At 41.7% G+C, this 16,831-nt stretch overlaps 1 protein-coding gene across 1 annotated transcript in view; it reads left to right on the plus strand.

Annotated features, from left to right (window-relative positions):
• The window catches only part of THSD7B (thrombospondin type 1 domain containing 7B), an 898,700-nt gene that overhangs the window by 568,523 nt on the left and 313,346 nt on the right, over window positions 1-16,831 (plus strand). Inside the window, exon 14 of the mRNA XM_029607893.1 lies at window positions 7,969-8,147. Within this exon, the coding sequence (XP_029463753.1) occupies window positions 7,969-8,147 (179 nt within the window). The remainder of the gene's footprint in view (window positions 1-7,968; window positions 8,148-16,831) is intronic.

Genomic DNA, 16,831 nt, shown 5'->3' on the forward strand with positions numbered 1-16,831 from the left:
CCTAACTATGTACCCCACCTACCTTCCTAACTCCCACTATGTACTTCCTAACTCCCACTATGTACCACTATGTCCCTTCTGCTTTCCCTCACTGATAATTTACTTTTGAACCTGGAGAAAAAACAGTCATTCTTACTGGTCCTACTAGACCTATCTTCAGCGTTCGACACGGTAAATCACTCACAACTCCTAGAACAACTATCAAACATAGGAATCAAAGGCACAGCCCTCTGTTGGTTCAAATCGTTCCTATCCAACAGGTTTTACAAGGTCAGAATCAACAACAAGGAATCTGACCCCATCCTATCAGACCAAGGCATACCACAAGGTTCATCCCTCTCCCCTACCCTGTTCAACATTTACCTCCTCCCCCTCTGCCATTTCTATCTCAACTCAAGCTTACTCATTACCTCTATGCAGACGACATCCAGATCCTAATCCCCATCACAGAATCAATTTCAAAAACCTTCGTCTACTGGGAGAATTGTCCTTAAACCAATTAAACAACTACTCTCCAGGCCTAAACCTGATTCTAACACTCCAGCAAACAGAGTGCTGCTACTAATCTCACCACAACCCGAACAACACCCCCACATAGTCTGGCACAAACCACATCTTTAAACATGGAGCTCTCTGCAGACGTCAGGAATTTAGAGGAACTTGGCTTGACAATCAACTTAACCTTAAAAAATTCATAACACAACCACCAAGGACTGCTCTTTAACCTACAGGGTCCTAAAGAAACTAAAGCCACTCCTTCACTTCAATGACTTTCGCCTCGTTCTTCAATCATTATTTTTTCGAAACTTGATTACTGCAACTCAACTTACTGGGCCTCCCCTCCAACAGCATCAAACCCCTACAGATGGTACAAACGCCGCAGCCAGAATCCTAACTAACACTAACAGAAGAGGACCATATTACCCCCATCTTGAGCTACCTCCACTGGCTACCATCAAACAGAGAATCATATATAAAACCTTAACTATTATCCATAAACAATTCATAACGTCGCAACCTATATCTCTACAAACTCAACTTCGCCTACACTCATCAGCCAGACCCATCAGAAGCGCCTACCAAAGGCACATTAGTCGGCAGGCTCCCCGCCAAATCAACAACGCTAAGAAAAAGAGCACTATCCACTGCGGGACCACATCAATGGAATGCGCTCCCACCAGACATAAGACTCGAACCCAAACCTACCAGAGTTCAAAAAAAGGTTAAAAACCTGGCTCTTCAGGCAAGCGTTCCAATTCCCAGAGTGTAACTAGGCACCTCCTCCTGTCTTTCAGATCCAACCATTGCAAGGTGTCACAAACACATTGACACTCAAATTCATACACGGACTTGATTATTCGCAATATCTATTTATTTAAGTCATCCTTCTCATATTATATTATTTAACCGATTACTTGCAGACTATATACGCTACTAAAGTTCCTTGTAAAATGTGAACACAAATAATGTTATAATAATATTATCTGTTTGTTAAATACTATTGTTACTTTCACTGTTCCTTGTAATAATGTTCAATAGTTGATTGTTATTGTTCTATGTTCTATGTAAAAAACCCCAGTCTAACCTCCCAGACCAGGGCAACCTTTTCGTTACTTGTAAACTGGACTGATTTGTATTGCATACAGGAATTCCGGTATATAAAAATTAAAAATAAATAAATAAATAAATAAATAAATAAATGTACTTATCCCACAGGAGTAAGAAACACCTTGATTAAACTTGACCTGCAGGCTCCTTCAAACCTGCCACATTCTTTGATTGTTCCTTCTGGCCCCATGGATAGGGAAGAGGAGGACCTTGTTCCTCACCGCCAGCGATGCCAGCCTATATATTTATATATTATATACATATATATACGGAGGTGAAATTTGACTGCCTTGCCAGAGGGTGGAGGAGGGATCCATCTTTGAATTAATTTGCCCTGGGAAAACAGGAAGTGCGCATGTGTGCATGTTAAGGACCCCAAAAAAAACCCGAAAGCCGATGCAAGATGGCTGTATAGTGAACAGAAGAAACAAGATTGGTATATGAAAATCTTTTATTCTGACAATGGTTGAGCCCGACTCTGGCCGAGTTTTGCTCTTTTTTAAGAGCTGCCTCAGGGGCTATACATGTCAGTACACTACATGTTGAGAGGTTTGATTCCTACTCTGTCTGTCAAGCTATGAGAATGTAGTGTTTGTTTATGGTCTAAATCCTCAGCACAAGGCTGCTTATGTAATCCGCACCAAGATCGTTGTTAACAATACTCAGGCAAGTAAATACATTCTGGGGCGGATTTTAAAAGGCGCGCGAATAGCCTACTTTTGTTTGCGTTCCAGGCGCAAACAAAAGTACGCTGGATTTTAGTAGATACGCGCGGAGCCGCGCGTATCCGCTAAAATCCTGGATCGGCGCGCGCAAGGCTATCGATTTCGTATAGCCGGCGTGCGCCGAGCCGCGCTGCCTATCCCCGTTCCCTCCAAGGTAACTTTCCTTTGCCCTCCCCTCACCTTCCCCTCCCTTCCCCTACCTAACCCACCCCGCCCGGCCCTGTCTAAACCCCCCCCTTACCTTTGTCGGGGGATTACGCCTCCCAGAGGGAGGCGTAAATCCCCGCGCGCGAGCGGGCCTCCTGCTCGCCGGGCCGTGACCTGGGGGCGGGTACGGAGGGCGCGGCCATGCCCCCGGACCGCCCCGGGCCGTAGCCACGCCCCCGTACCCACCCACAAAACGCTGCCGACACGCCCCCGAAACGCCGCGACGACCGGGCCCGCCCCCGACACGCCCCCCTCGGAGAACCCCGGGACTTACGCGAGTCCCGGGGCTCTGCGCGCGCCGGGAGGCCTATGTAAAATAGGCTTCCCGGCGCGCAGGGCCCTGCTCGCGTAAATCCGCCCGGTTTTGGGCGGATTTACGCGAGCAGGGCTCTGAAAATCCGCCCCTCTGTGTTTGCACTTTGAAGTTTTTCTGAGTGGTCCGGTTAGTGTATTGTTATTGACGGTCTTGGTCGTTAACAATAGATTTTCATATACCAATCTTATTTCTTCTGTTCGCTGTGTGCTTGTTAATACATGTGTATATATTATATAAGTTTCCAGGTATACGTGAACATTTCAAAGCCCACATATATTTGGTCAGGAACATAAAAAGTACATGCGTACTTTTGGGGGTCATAGATATGCATATTTTAAAAGCCTAAACAGAGACATTTACGTAGATTCTAAAATACATTAGTAATCTGCGCTGACCCATATACATGCAGATTATCCTCCCTGATTGTAAGCTCTCTCAGGATATGGAAATATCTACTGTACTTGAATGTAACTTATCTCGAGCTACTGATGAAAAGGTGGGAGTTCAATTGAAATAAATACAGTTGAAATTTGAATGATAATATAAAAAGACCTAGGAGATAGATCTAACACTTTGGTAAGGATTTTTCAAAATGCACTAAATATCACATGCAATAGAAAAAGGGGTGTGTTTTATGGTAATAGGCAGTTTATCACAATTTGCACTAATACCTATGTGAAGCACTAAGTTACTACAATTGCGATAACTTTTTCACACTTTGAGATAAGTACCAGAATTGTGGTATTTCTTACATACAACCACTGGGGGACCATGTTTACTATGAGAGAGAGAGAGAAACAGAATGCCCCAACACTAGATAGGTATTTATATCTCTATGGGAGGCTCAACCTAGTAACTCGAGGTGAGGTTTAGGTATTAGTGTAGGGGTTGGGACCACTTTGACATTCAAAGTGAGATGTATGAACAGAACAGTGCTCTCTTGTGAAGATATGATGACCATCAGAATGAGGAAGCTCACTCAAAGATGAGATTATGCAATGTTCTCTCAACCTAGCTTGATGCTACCCAGGTAGAGAGTCAATCAAGCTAGATTGAGAGAACATTGCACAAATCTCATCTTTGAGTGAGTTTCCTCACTCCGAAGGTCATCAAATCTTCACAAGAGAGCACTGTTCTGTTCATACGTCTCACTTTGAATGTAAAAGTGGCCCCTAACCCCTACACTAATACCTAAACCTCACCTCGAGTTACTAGGTGGGCCTCCCATAGAGATATATATACCTAACTAGTGTTAGGCCATTAGGCTAGTCTCTCTCTCTCTCTCTCTCCCAGCTGGTGCTCTAGGAGTGGTATCACATGCATTAAAGGTACTTAACACCTTATAGCATTTTGATAAATTATCCTATTTATTAGCTAAAATGAAAAGGACTTTTGAAGAGCTTTTGGCCTTTAAGATTCAAGCTGTAAAATAATTTGTCTAATATACTATTCTGTTAACAATCTCTTCCTCTTTGCCACATCAAAATGCTATAGAAAACCCACAGATGTTTGTGTCTTATTTTTATATTTTTGTTAAACTTATTGTGGAAATGTGTACAGTGTTTCCCTGCCAGAGCATGTATCACGCTTTCCATATCCCCAGTATGTCTTAATATGACAGAAGAAAATGAAATATCTGCAAGGAAAAGTTCTCCCTATCTGCTGTTTTCCCAAATTTTTGCGAATACTTTAATCTTACCATGGCAGGTGGAATGCAACACTGAAATGTATATAGGGATATCTCATGATGGTGGTTTTTTTTTATTGAAGAAAAACTTTTAGAAATTAGGCTTAAAATGTACATTTAACTTATCTAGCTGTGAAAACTTCACAACGTGTGTATTTGAACATTCCACAGTGTATGACACAAAGTTTTCACAAGATGTTAGATGGAGAAGGTACAGAGAAAGGCAACCAAAATGATAAAGGGGATGGAACATCTCCCCTATGAGGAAAGGCTGAAGAGGTTAGGGCTGTTCAGCTTGGAGAAGAGACGGCTGAGGGGGGATATGATTGAGGTCTTTAAGATCATGAGAGGTCTTGAACGAGTAGATGTGACGCGGTTATTTACACTTTCGAATAATAGAAGGACTAGGGGGCATTCCATGAAGATAACAAGTAGCACATTTAATACAAATCAGAGAAAATTCTTTTTCACTCAATGCACAATTAAGCTCTGGAATTTGTTGCCAGAGGATGTGGTTAGTGCAGTTTGTGTAGCTAGGTTCAAAAAAGATTTGGATAAGTTCTTGGAGGAGAAGTCCATTAACGGCTATTAATCAAGTTTACTTAGGGAATAGCCACTGCTATTAATTGCATCAGTGGCATGGGATCTTCTTAGTGTTTGGGTAATTGCCAGGTTCTTGTGGCCTGGTTTGACCTCTGTTGGAAACAGGATGCTGGCCTTGATGGACCCTTGGTCTGACCCAGCATGGCAATTTCTTATGTTGTTATGTTCTAAACTGATTGTGATAAATTGCCAAAGGACCTTGCAAGGTTGGGGGATTGGGCATCTAAATCACAGATTAAATTTAATATGGACAAGGCCAACATGATGGATGTAGGGAAGAATAATCCAAGTTATAGGTACAAGATGCTGAGTTCCATATGAGGTATCACTAGACAGGAAAAGGACCCTGGAGTCATTGTGGGCAATACTTTGAAATCTTTGGCTCAGTGCATTTCAGAAGTCAAGAAAGCAAATAAAATATAAGGTATCATAAGAATAGAAATGAAAAATAAAATAGAGGATATCATAATGCCTCTGTATTGATCCATGGTGCAACCACACCATGAGTACTGTATACAGTTCTGGTTGGCCTATCTTAAAAAAGATGTAACAGAACTAGAAAAGGTACAGAGAAGGGCCACAAAAATGATAAAGAAGCTGAAACAACTCCCCTGTGAGAAAAGGCTAAATAGGGGGAATAAATATTAGGGATGTGAATCGTTTTAGGACGATTAAAATTATCGTCCGATAATTTTAATATTGTCTTAAACCGTTATGGAACACAATACAATAGAGATTCTAACGATTTATCGTTATAAATCGTTAGAATCGTGAGCCGGCACACTAAAACCCCCTAAAACCCACCCCCGACCCTTTAAATTAAATCCCCCCCCCCCCCGAACCCCCCCCCCCAAATGACTTAAATAACCTGCGGGTCCAGCGGCGGTCCGGAACGGCAGCGGTCCGGAACGGGCTCCTGCTACTGAATCTTGTTGTCTTTGGCCGGCGCCATTTTCCAAAATGGCGCCGAAAAATGGCGGCGGCCATAGACGAACACGATTGGACGGCAGGAGGTCCTTCCGGACCCCCGCTGGACTTTTGGCAAGTCTTGTGGGGGTCAGGAGGCCCCCCCCAAGCTGGCCAAAAGTTCCTGGAGGTCCAGCGGGGGTCAGGGAGCGATTTCCCGCCGCGAATCGTTTTCGTACGGAAAATGGCGCCGGCAGGAGATCGACTGCAGGAGGTCGTTCAGCGAGGGTTCCGGCGCCTCGCTGAACGACCTCCTGCAGTCGATCTCCTGCCGGCGCCATTTTCCGTACGAAAACGATTTGCGGCGGGAAATTGCTCCCTGACCCCCGCTGGACCTCCAGGAACTTTTGGCCAGCTTGGGGGGGCCTCCTGACCCCCACAAGACTTGCCAAAAGTCCAGCGGGGGTCCGGAAGGACCTCCTGCCGTCCAATCGTGTTCGTCTATGGCCGCCGCCATTTTTCGGCGCCATTTTGGAAAATGGCGCCGGCCGAAGACAACAAGATTCAGTAGCAGGAGCCCGTTCCGGACCGCTGCCGTTCCGGACCGCCGCTGGACCCGCAGGTTATTTGTCATTTGGGGGGGGGGTTCGGGAGGGTGGGGATTTAATTTAAAGGGTCGGGGGTGGGTTTTAGGGGGTTTTAATGTGCCAGTTTTGCGATTTTACGTTTTTTTTCGATTTTTTTACGATTTTTCACGATATTTTACCCCCCCAAACGGCAACAATACGATTCCCTCCCCCTCCCAGCCGAAATCGATCGTTAAGACGATCGAGGACACGATTCACATCTCTAATAAATATGCACAGAAAGCAGGTGCTGAGCAGTTGGCGCCCGCTTTCTTAACGTGCCCCAGGCACCCCCAAGGGAGACACCATGCTTGCGCACCCTTTGCACCTCCTTGCTAACGAGAACACGATCGGCATCGGCAGTCCGCCAGTTAGGAACCTCAGCGTCGGATTTCCTAAACGCCACACAGCCAGGGTGTTCAGGAAACAGATGCTTGTCATTCGAGCGTCTGTTTCTTGTACCCGATTGCCAGTGTGGGTTTTTTTTTTTCTTTCTATTTTTAACTTTATTTAATTTTGTTTTTCCTCCTACTTAATAATGCAATGATATTTTCCTCCTCCATAATATCAGCCCCCAAGATTAGGTTATCTTCATCCTGGAGGAAAGACAGTGAAAGGAAATGTGAAAGAGGTCTCTAAAATCCTGAGTGGGGTGAGACAGGTAAACGGGCAATGGTTATTTGCATTTTCACTTCATGAAACTAACGCTGGTAAAAGCAGTTAGCATAGCTGGGCTTAAAAATGATTTAGACAAGACGCTGGAGAAAAAGTCTAGAAACCATTATTAGCCATGTACTGCTTATCCCTGGTTATGAGCACAAAAGATTGAACCTGTTCTTTGGGATCTTGCTGGGCACTTGTGATAGTCACGGTCAGAAACAGGATGCTAGACTTGATTGAACTTTGGTTACATCCCTGAGAGCAGGCCGACGAACGTATGCACATGTGTACCCACATGCTGGTTTAAAAGTTACCGTCTCTTATTTCATGTTTAACTTTTACAAGCTAGTTTAGCATTTAATGCATGTTAATTCATGCTATAGCATTTACACATTTTAGTACATTGACCTCTAAGAGAAAATAAACGTAGGATATCTTTTTTTTAAATTTTAATCTGTCCATTCCTGTGACTGTTTTTTTTTCCCTTTAGACAATGAAGATGGGAATTAGATGTTCAGTCCTAAAAATAATGGAGGTTTTCTACTAGGTGCTTCTATAGAGACATGCATGTTATAGCATGCTCATTGCTACTTATATTCTAATACACGCAATTCTTTATTTTTATTGCAGGTTACACTGAAAAACTCTGTGTGGTTCCTTGCCCATTTGATTGCAAATTAAGTGACTGGTCCAGCTGGTCCCCTTGTAGCTCATCTTGTGGAACTGGAGTGAAAATTAGATCCAAGTGGCTGAAAGAAAAGCCATACAATGGAGGTCGACCATGTCCAAAGTTGGATTTCAAAAATCAGGTGAGGTGTACCAAGTAGCCAACAAAATATTACAAAGACTTCTTTTTTTCTTTTTTTTTCAATATCGTACCATGGCAGTCTCAAATTTATACTAAGCATAATAACATAATTGTTGATACTGCTTATTAACTCATTTACACTTGTTGATAATATTTAAAGTAATTCCTAGATTTAGTTTATTATATTTTTTAAATATTTTTAATGAACAGATCCAATATAGTTTCTTTTCACAAAATCATTTTGTTATCTATATGCATTTATACTAATTGTATCTCTACTGTATGTCATAGAATCTATTTCCAAGATATTGTATATTCTCTTCTGTTTTGTGATAGATAGGATACACTTTTTTATATTACAACTCCAATAAGCTAAATAAATACAAGTATCAGGGGAAGATTAAGCAATATGAAGAATTTAAATGCTTTTTTTTCCTTCTAGAAAAGTTTTCAGAGGAATAATTATGGGGCTGATACAAACATCTTGCATAATAAGTTTGTGGTTATGTAACTCAGCTTTCTGTTCAAAGAGGCCAATGAATTGGACCAAATTTTAGTGCAGATTTTAATTACTAGCTACGCATGTCCTTGATTTGTGCAGATTATCCTCATTGTCAGAAAAGAAATAGGGAGTTCTTACTGCAATGAAAAACACTGCAAAAAATGTAGACCATGGCATCCCTGTGGATTTTCCTCTTGGCTGCAGTGCTGATGGTGGAAGGAACTTGGCTATGACTGAGCCCATGGAATTAATAGAGCAAGATCCGGAAAATGGTTAAAGGCAATCAAGAAAAATAAGATCTCTCTCAAGTCAGGTCTGACCACATCATGGCTCAGTAACAGCTCTGGCAAATGGTCTTTAAATGTTAAATGTGCAATGTCATTGGAGCACAACTGCTGCCCTGCTTGTAAAATCACATGACAGCTGATTGCAGCCCTTTAAAATGTAAAGGGTTTTCACTTGTTTTGGTCTTTGTATCCTGCAGGACATGACTTTCCCAAATGTGTCAATCTTATACCACAGGAAGTTAAACTTCTTTCAGTAAAACATTGGGTGCAAAGCAGCCCCATCTTTAGCATGAACCATTGCATTACAAGGTAATAGAGGTAATAAGCTCATTATTCTTCAGTTTACATGCAGACATGCTAATCCTACCGTGGGTTTTAACCCAGGTTTTAGTTCGTCTTTGAACTGGGGCTATTTTAGCACAGAAAAAAACACACTAAACTATGGGTTATAATCCATGCTAGGGTCAGCATGACTTAATGCAATAGCCCCTAAAATGGTTGATGCCACCTTTACCAGCGACTACAATTAAGATCCATGGGCTAATAAAATCAGCCTACAAGCTGATGTGCTAAAAGCTTTTGCAATTTTGTGTCTATGGGAAAAATGCTGAGTACATAGGCTGCTATGAAAGAATTTGGAGTCTATTTTCTTTTTATCTATTTGGACAAATAATCTAAGGCTATATTGCATTTAGGTTTACAAACAGCATACAAATATTATTTGTATATTTGAAATTAAAGTACCATTAATACATTTATGAATACTAGAGAAAATAGGTTTTATATAGTGTTATATTGGCACAAATATTTCCTGTAAGAACATAAGAACATAAGACTTGCCATACTGGTTCAGACCAAAGTCCATTAAGCCCAGTGTCCTGTTTCCAACAGTGGCCAATTCATGGCAGGATGCAATGGATAGATATATTCCAAGTTGCTTATCCCAAGAATAAGCACTGGATATCTGCACCTCTACCTTAATAATGGTTTATGGACTTTTTCTCCAGGAACTTGTCCAAACTTTTTTTAGGCGTAGCTACACGAATAGCTTTCACCACATCCTTTAGCAATGAATTCGAGAGCTTAATTACGCATTGACTAAAAAGATAAGTTCTCTTATTAGTTTTAAATGTATAACCTAGTAACTTCATTCTGTGTCCCCTAGTCTTTCTACTTTTTGAAAGCATAAACAACTGAATAACATTTACTCATTCCATTCCACTCATTATTTTATAGAACTCTAACACAGCTCCCTTCAGCCATCTCTTCTTCAAGCTGGAGAGTCCTAACCTCTTTAGCCTTTCCTCATAGGGGAATTGTTCCATCATAGGGGAATTGTTCCATCCTCTTTATGATTTTAGTTGCCCTTCTCTGTAACTTTGGAACACAATGCCCCTAGAGATCAGGTTGCAAAGAGATCTCAAAACCTTTAAGAAAAGTTTAAAAACATGGCTTTTTAAACAAGCATTTTATAAAGAAACTGGAGAATGAGAATGAAAATATACAGGAATAGGCAGAAGAAGAACACCAGCACACAGCACTATTCTAAGAATGCTCATCTCAATAATCTATGAAATCTACCTCACAAATGTAATTGTAGACTCTCTATATATGATTTTTACCTGTGAACAGTACCGGGTACACCTGGTCATGACCTACTTCACTAAGCACGAACAAAAGTAGGCGCGCGCGGAAATTTATAAAATCTACCCCTAAATTTCCTTTTGTCATTTGGATGCCCAGTCTCCCAGTTTTGCAACGTCCTCTTCTAATTTCTCACAATCCTCTTGTGATTTAACAACTTTGAATAATGTTATGTCATCAGCAAATTTGATCACCTCACTCATTGTTAGAGATGTGAATCATGTCCTCGATCGTCTTAACGATCGATTTCGGCTGGGAGGGGGAGGGAATCGTATTGTTGCCGTTTGGGTGTGTAAAGTATCGTGAAAATCATTAAAATCGTGAGCCGGCACACTAAAACCCCCTAAAACCCACCCCCGACCCTTTAAATTAAATCCCCCACCCTCCCGAACCCCCCCCCCCCAAATGCTTTAAATTACCTGGGGATCCAGCGGCGGTCCGGAACGGCGGCGGTCTTATTTCTTGCTCTACTTAATTTTTTCCCTAATATATTTCATTAGCTTAGCTCCAGCTGAGTTTGCCCAAAGGTGGCTAACTGCAATGTTTGTGTAAGACAGGTTTATCCAACTCCCGTGTCCCGCTTCTCTTAAGGCAATCAAAGCTGCATCTGTGCTTTAAATTACCTCGGGATCCAGCGACGGTCCGGAACGGCGGCGGTCCAGAACAGCCTCCTGCAATTGAATTGTGTTGTCTTCAGCCGGTGCCATTTTCCAAAATGGCGGCGCAAAATGGCGGCGGCCATAGACCAACACGATTCGACTGCAGGAGGTCGTTCCGGACCCCCGCTGGACTTTTGGCAAGTCTTGTGGGGGTCAGGAGGCCCCCCCAAGCTGGCCAAAAGTTCCTGGGGGTCCAGCGGGGGTCCGGGAGCGATTTCCTGCCGCGAATCGTTTTCCGTACGGAAAATGGCGCCGGCAGGAGATCAACTGCAGGAGGTCGTTCAGCGGCGGTCCAGAACCCCCGCTGAACGACCTCCTGCAGTCGATCTCCTGCCGGCGCCATTTTCCGTATGGAAAACGATTTGCGGCAGGAAATCGCTCCCGGACCCCCGCTGGACCCCCAGGAACTTTTGGCCAGCTTGGGGGGGCCTCCTGACCCCCACAAGACTTGCCAAAGTCCAGCGGGGGTCCGGAACTACCTCCTGCAGTCGAATTGTGTTGGTCTATGGCCGCCACCATTTTTGCGCCGCCATTTTGAAAAATGGCGCCGGCTGAAGACAACACGATTCAATTGAGGGGGCCGTTCCGGACCACCGCCGTTCCGGACCTCCTCTGGATCCCCAGGTAATTTAAAGCATTTGGGGGGGGGGTTCGGGAGGGTGGGGGATTTAATTTAAAGGGTCGGGGGTGGGTTTTAGGGGGTTTTAGTGTGCCGGTTTTCCTACCCTCCCCCTTCCCCCGATTTACGATTTTTTGACGATAAATCGGGGGAATTGGTATTGTATCGTGGCCCTAACGATTTTTGACGATTTAAAATATATCGGACGATATTTTAAATCGTCAAAAAATGATTCACATCCCTACTCATTGTTCCCATTTCCAGGTCATTTTTAAATATGTTGAAAAGCAGTGGTCCCAGAACAGATTCCTGGGGCATGCCACTATTCACTTTTCTTCATTGGGAAAATTTACCATTTAGAAGGGATGTGAATTGTTTTTATAACGAATTGAAATATCATACGATATTTCTTAATTCATTATATATCGAGCAAAACATGAAATGAACACTTTCCCCCCCAAATTTTCATGAAAATCGTTTTTCAGGTTAGTGCGCGCTAACTCCCTTTAGCACGCATTAAGCAGAAAAATGTTTTTTTACTAAAAAAAAATGCTGATCCGCGGGAAAACGAGATTTTCCCGCGGTCACACAAACCCGAAAGCACAAATGATCGGGCACCCGATGCACATCCCTACCATTTAGCACTATCCTCTGTTTTCTATATTTTAACCAGTTGGCAATCTACAATAGAACACTGCCCTCATCCCATGATGTTTTAATTTCTTAAGAAGTCTCTAATGCAAAACGTTGTCAAATGCTTTCAGGAAATCCAGATATACTATATCAATTGGCTCACCATTATCTATGTTTATTTATGCCCTCAAAAAAAATGTAGCAGATTGGTGACGCAAGACTTCCCTTCTATATGTTCATCAGTTTTGGTCTTTAAGATAGTTTCTACCATTTTGCCTGGCATGGACATCAGACTCACTGGTTTGTAGTTTCCTGGATGACCCCTTGATCCCTTCTTTAAAATTAGTGTTACATTAGCAACCTTCCAGTCTTCAGATCCCATAGATAAAGTTAATGATAGTTTACAATTTTCCAGTAGCAGGCCACAATTTAATTTATCAGTTCTTTCAGCGCACTTGGATTATACCATCTGGTCCATGTGATTTGCTACTCTTTAGGTTGTCAATTTACCCTAGTACATCTTCAAAATTCACTGAAATTTGTTTCATTTCCTCTGAATCATTACCTTTGGATATAATTGCTAGCATGGGTATCTCTCTATTAAATACCCACTATTTACCAGTAATGGCAGTAGAGTAGAGACATATTAAGTATCAAGATGGCATATTAAGAGGCATAATCAGTATCAAGAGGTCTTGAATGAGTAGATGTGACTCGGTTATTTACACTTTAGAATAACAGAAAGACTAGGGGGCATTCCATGAAGTTAGCAAGTAGCACATTTAAGACTAATCGGAGAAAATTCTTTTTCACTCAATGCACAATAAAGCTCCGGAATTTGTTGCCAAAGGATGTGGTTAGTGCAGTTAGTGTAGCTGGGTTCAAAAAATGTTTGGATAAGTTCTTGGAAGAGCAGTCCATTAACTGCTATTAATCAAGTTTACTTAGGAAATAGCCACTGCTATTAATTGCATCAGTAGCATGGGATCTTCTTAGTGTTTGGATAACTGCCAGGTTCTTGTGGCCTGGTTTAGCCTCTGTTGGATACAGGATGCTGGGCTTGATGGACCCTTGGTCTGACCCAGCATGGCAATTTCTTATGTTCTTATGTAAGATAAAAATAAAAAAGATCTTGGTATGGTGCTGTCTGAGGTTTTCCCTTTCTAAGGTAACAGCAGTCTATGCAGTTGTAGCCAACAACATTCTTTACCTGTGTATGGAAATAGAGCTTTTGGTAAAATAAATGTGAAATTAAAATAAAAAATAGAAATTAAAATGATTAAAAATAGCAGTAAGTTTTCCAGTGAGCACCTATATGGTGTTGAGAAATTATGGGTATCTCTTATATCTTCCTCAGTGAATACCAAAGCAAAGAATGAATTTAGTCTCTTGGCTATGGCTTTGTTATCCCTAAGTGCCCCTATTACACCTTGATCATCTAATAGTCCAACTGACTTCCTCACAGGAATTTTCCTCAAATGTCTATGAAATAAATTTTATTATGAGTTTTTGCTTCCATGTCAAGATTCTTTTCTAATTCTCTCTTTGCCTTCCTTATCAATGCTTTTCATTTAACTTTCCAGGGCTTTTGCTGTTTCCTGTTTTCTTCATTCAAATCTCTTTTCCATTACTTGAAATATGTTCTTTTAGCTATTGTAATCTATCTTTCCTCACCTTTTAACAATGCTTGTAGTTATTTAGACTTCCTTCCACCTTTTCTAATGCATGGAATACATCTGATCTGGGTTTCCAAGATGGTATTTTTAAACAATGCCCATGTCTGATATAAACTCTTAATCTTTGCAGTTGATCCTTTCAGTTTTTTCCTAAGCATTTTCCTCATTTTATCATAGTCACCTTTTTGAAATTTAAATTCCTTTGCAGTAGATTTTTTTAGTGCCCTCCCTCCAGTTATTAAGTCAAATTTGGTCATATTGTGATCACTATTGCCAAGTGGATCCAACACTTATGTCTCGCACCAAATCCTGTGTTCCAGGAAGGACCAGGTCTAAAATAGTTTCCCATCTTTTTGGTTCTTGTACAAGTTGCTCCATGAAGCAGTCATTTATTTCATCTAGGACCTTTAACTGTCTAGAATGTACTGATGTAACATTCATCCAGTCCATACTGAAGTAATTGAAATCATCTATCATTACTATACTGCAGATTTTGTTAGCTTTCCTAATTTCTTTTAGCATTTCATTGTCTGTTTGTTCATTCTGACCAGGTGCATTGTAATACACCCCCATTACTCTTTTATTCCATTTTTCACCTGGAATTTCTACCCATAAAGATTCAACATTGCGGTTTGTTTGCTCCAGAATTTTTATCTTGTTTGACTCAATGCCCTCTTTCAAATATAATGTCACTTCTCCACCATTTTGATCCATCCTGTCATTTTGATATAATTTGTACTCTGATATCACAGTGCCCCATTGGTTATCCTCCTTCAGCCAGGTCTTTGAGATCCCAGTTATATCTACCTTTTCATCCAGTGCTATACACTCCAACTCTCCCATCTTATTTTTTAGACTTCTTGCATTTGTATATAGATATTTCAAAGTATGTTTTTGGTTTGAATTAACAACCTGCTCATCACTTGACAATGATAATTCTAAATCTTTCGGCTCTTTACTTAAAGACACCTGGTCCACTTTGGCATTAATTGCAACCTCTTTATTGGGATATCCTATTTTCACGGTTCTCTTAGTATCCTCTAAAGATACATCATTCCGAACCATGCCCTTCTGAGCGACAGTCAGCTTTCCCCCATCATCTAGTTTAAAAGCTGTGCTATCTCCTTTTTAAAAGTTAGTGCCAGCAGCTTGGTTCCACTCTGGTTAAAGTGGAGTTAATACTTTCAGAAAAGGCCCCCCTTCCCCCAAAAGATATGCAATTCCTAACAAACCTAATACTCTCTTCCCTGCACCCTCATCCATGCATTGAGACTCTGAGGCTCTGCCTGCCTCTGGGGTTCCTGCATGTGGAATGGGGAGCACCTCTGAGAATGCTACCCTGGAGGCTCTGGATTTCAAATTTCTACCTAAAACCCTAAATTTGGCTTCCAGAACCTTCCTCCTTCATTTCCCTATGTCGTTGGTACTCACATGTACCAAGGCAGCCGGCTCCACCCCAGGACTATCTATCTAAAATCCTATCTCTGTGATCCGTGAGGTCCGCCTCCTTCACACCGGGCAGGTAAGTTGCCAAGAAATCCTCACATCCACCAGCCACCTATCTATCAGCCTTCCTATTAATCAAATCACCAACTATAATGGATGTGCTAACTCTTCCCTCCTGGAGATTTGGTCTACATATTTCTGTTTCTAATTTATGATACCTTATTCTGCATGGGACCAATGTGAGGGATTCTGCTAGCATGCAGTTCCTGTGTAGGGATCTGTAGCAGTCTAGCATTTTCTATTTTCTCAATAGGAGATATATTGTATTCTGGACCTTTTGCAATATTTGCAGTGCTGTCTTTTCAAAGGTAATTTTAAATTAATTTCAGAGGTTCATATTCCCCTTTATAAGTGACAGAGTCAAACAAAATGGTCCTTATGTGTGAGTATTGTTATAATATAGTAGATTTGATCCATAGTTTCTGAGTGACTTTTTTTTTTTTGCAGGGATTTGTGTTGAGTGCCTGGCAGTGGAGGTAGTTTGTGTTCCTGTTACTGAAGCAACTCCAGAATTTGAATATTCATTTAAAGATTTATATTTAAAAGCATAATGATGTACTTATAGGATGATTATTGGGAGAGGGGAATCATGATTGGATTCATTGTTATCACAATTTTGGTAGGTGCCTATTCGTCTAAGCCCTAAGTCTTTTAACTACCTAGCAATGCCTCTGGGAGAACTGGGTAGCATGACTGGTTAAGAAAGAGGCAGGGAGATTGTTTGTTAAGAGTGATTGCTGGGGACAAGGTAGGATTGTGATGATTTGAGAGGGAGTCTAAAAGGCTACTGGGGACAGGGTAGGAGATCAGAGAGAGATGTATTTATTTATTTATATAACATCTTTTTTATACCGACATTAAAATACACATCATATCGGTTTACATTGTAACGAAAGGTTGAAATTACATGGAACCGGGGAGGGGAGAACTGGGAGATGATATGTGAAAAGAGAGAAGGGGCTCTAGAGAGCCTGAAAAGTCAAGCAAGGGGAAGGGGGATAAGGGGATGAACATATTTAAAAACATTGCTCGTAGTCAAGAGAGTGAACATAATTACATAATTACAAAAAATTACAAAGAGGGGGGAGCAAGGGGTGGATGGGGGCAAGGGGGGCAGGGGGGTGGGTGGGGGCAAGGGGCGGGAGGGGGGAACGGTTAG

The sequence above is a fragment of the Rhinatrema bivittatum genome, chromosome 6, assembly GCF_901001135.1.
Source record: "Rhinatrema bivittatum chromosome 6, aRhiBiv1.1, whole genome shotgun sequence".
Classification (NCBI taxonomy): Eukaryota; Metazoa; Chordata; class Amphibia; order Gymnophiona; family Rhinatrematidae; genus Rhinatrema; species Rhinatrema bivittatum.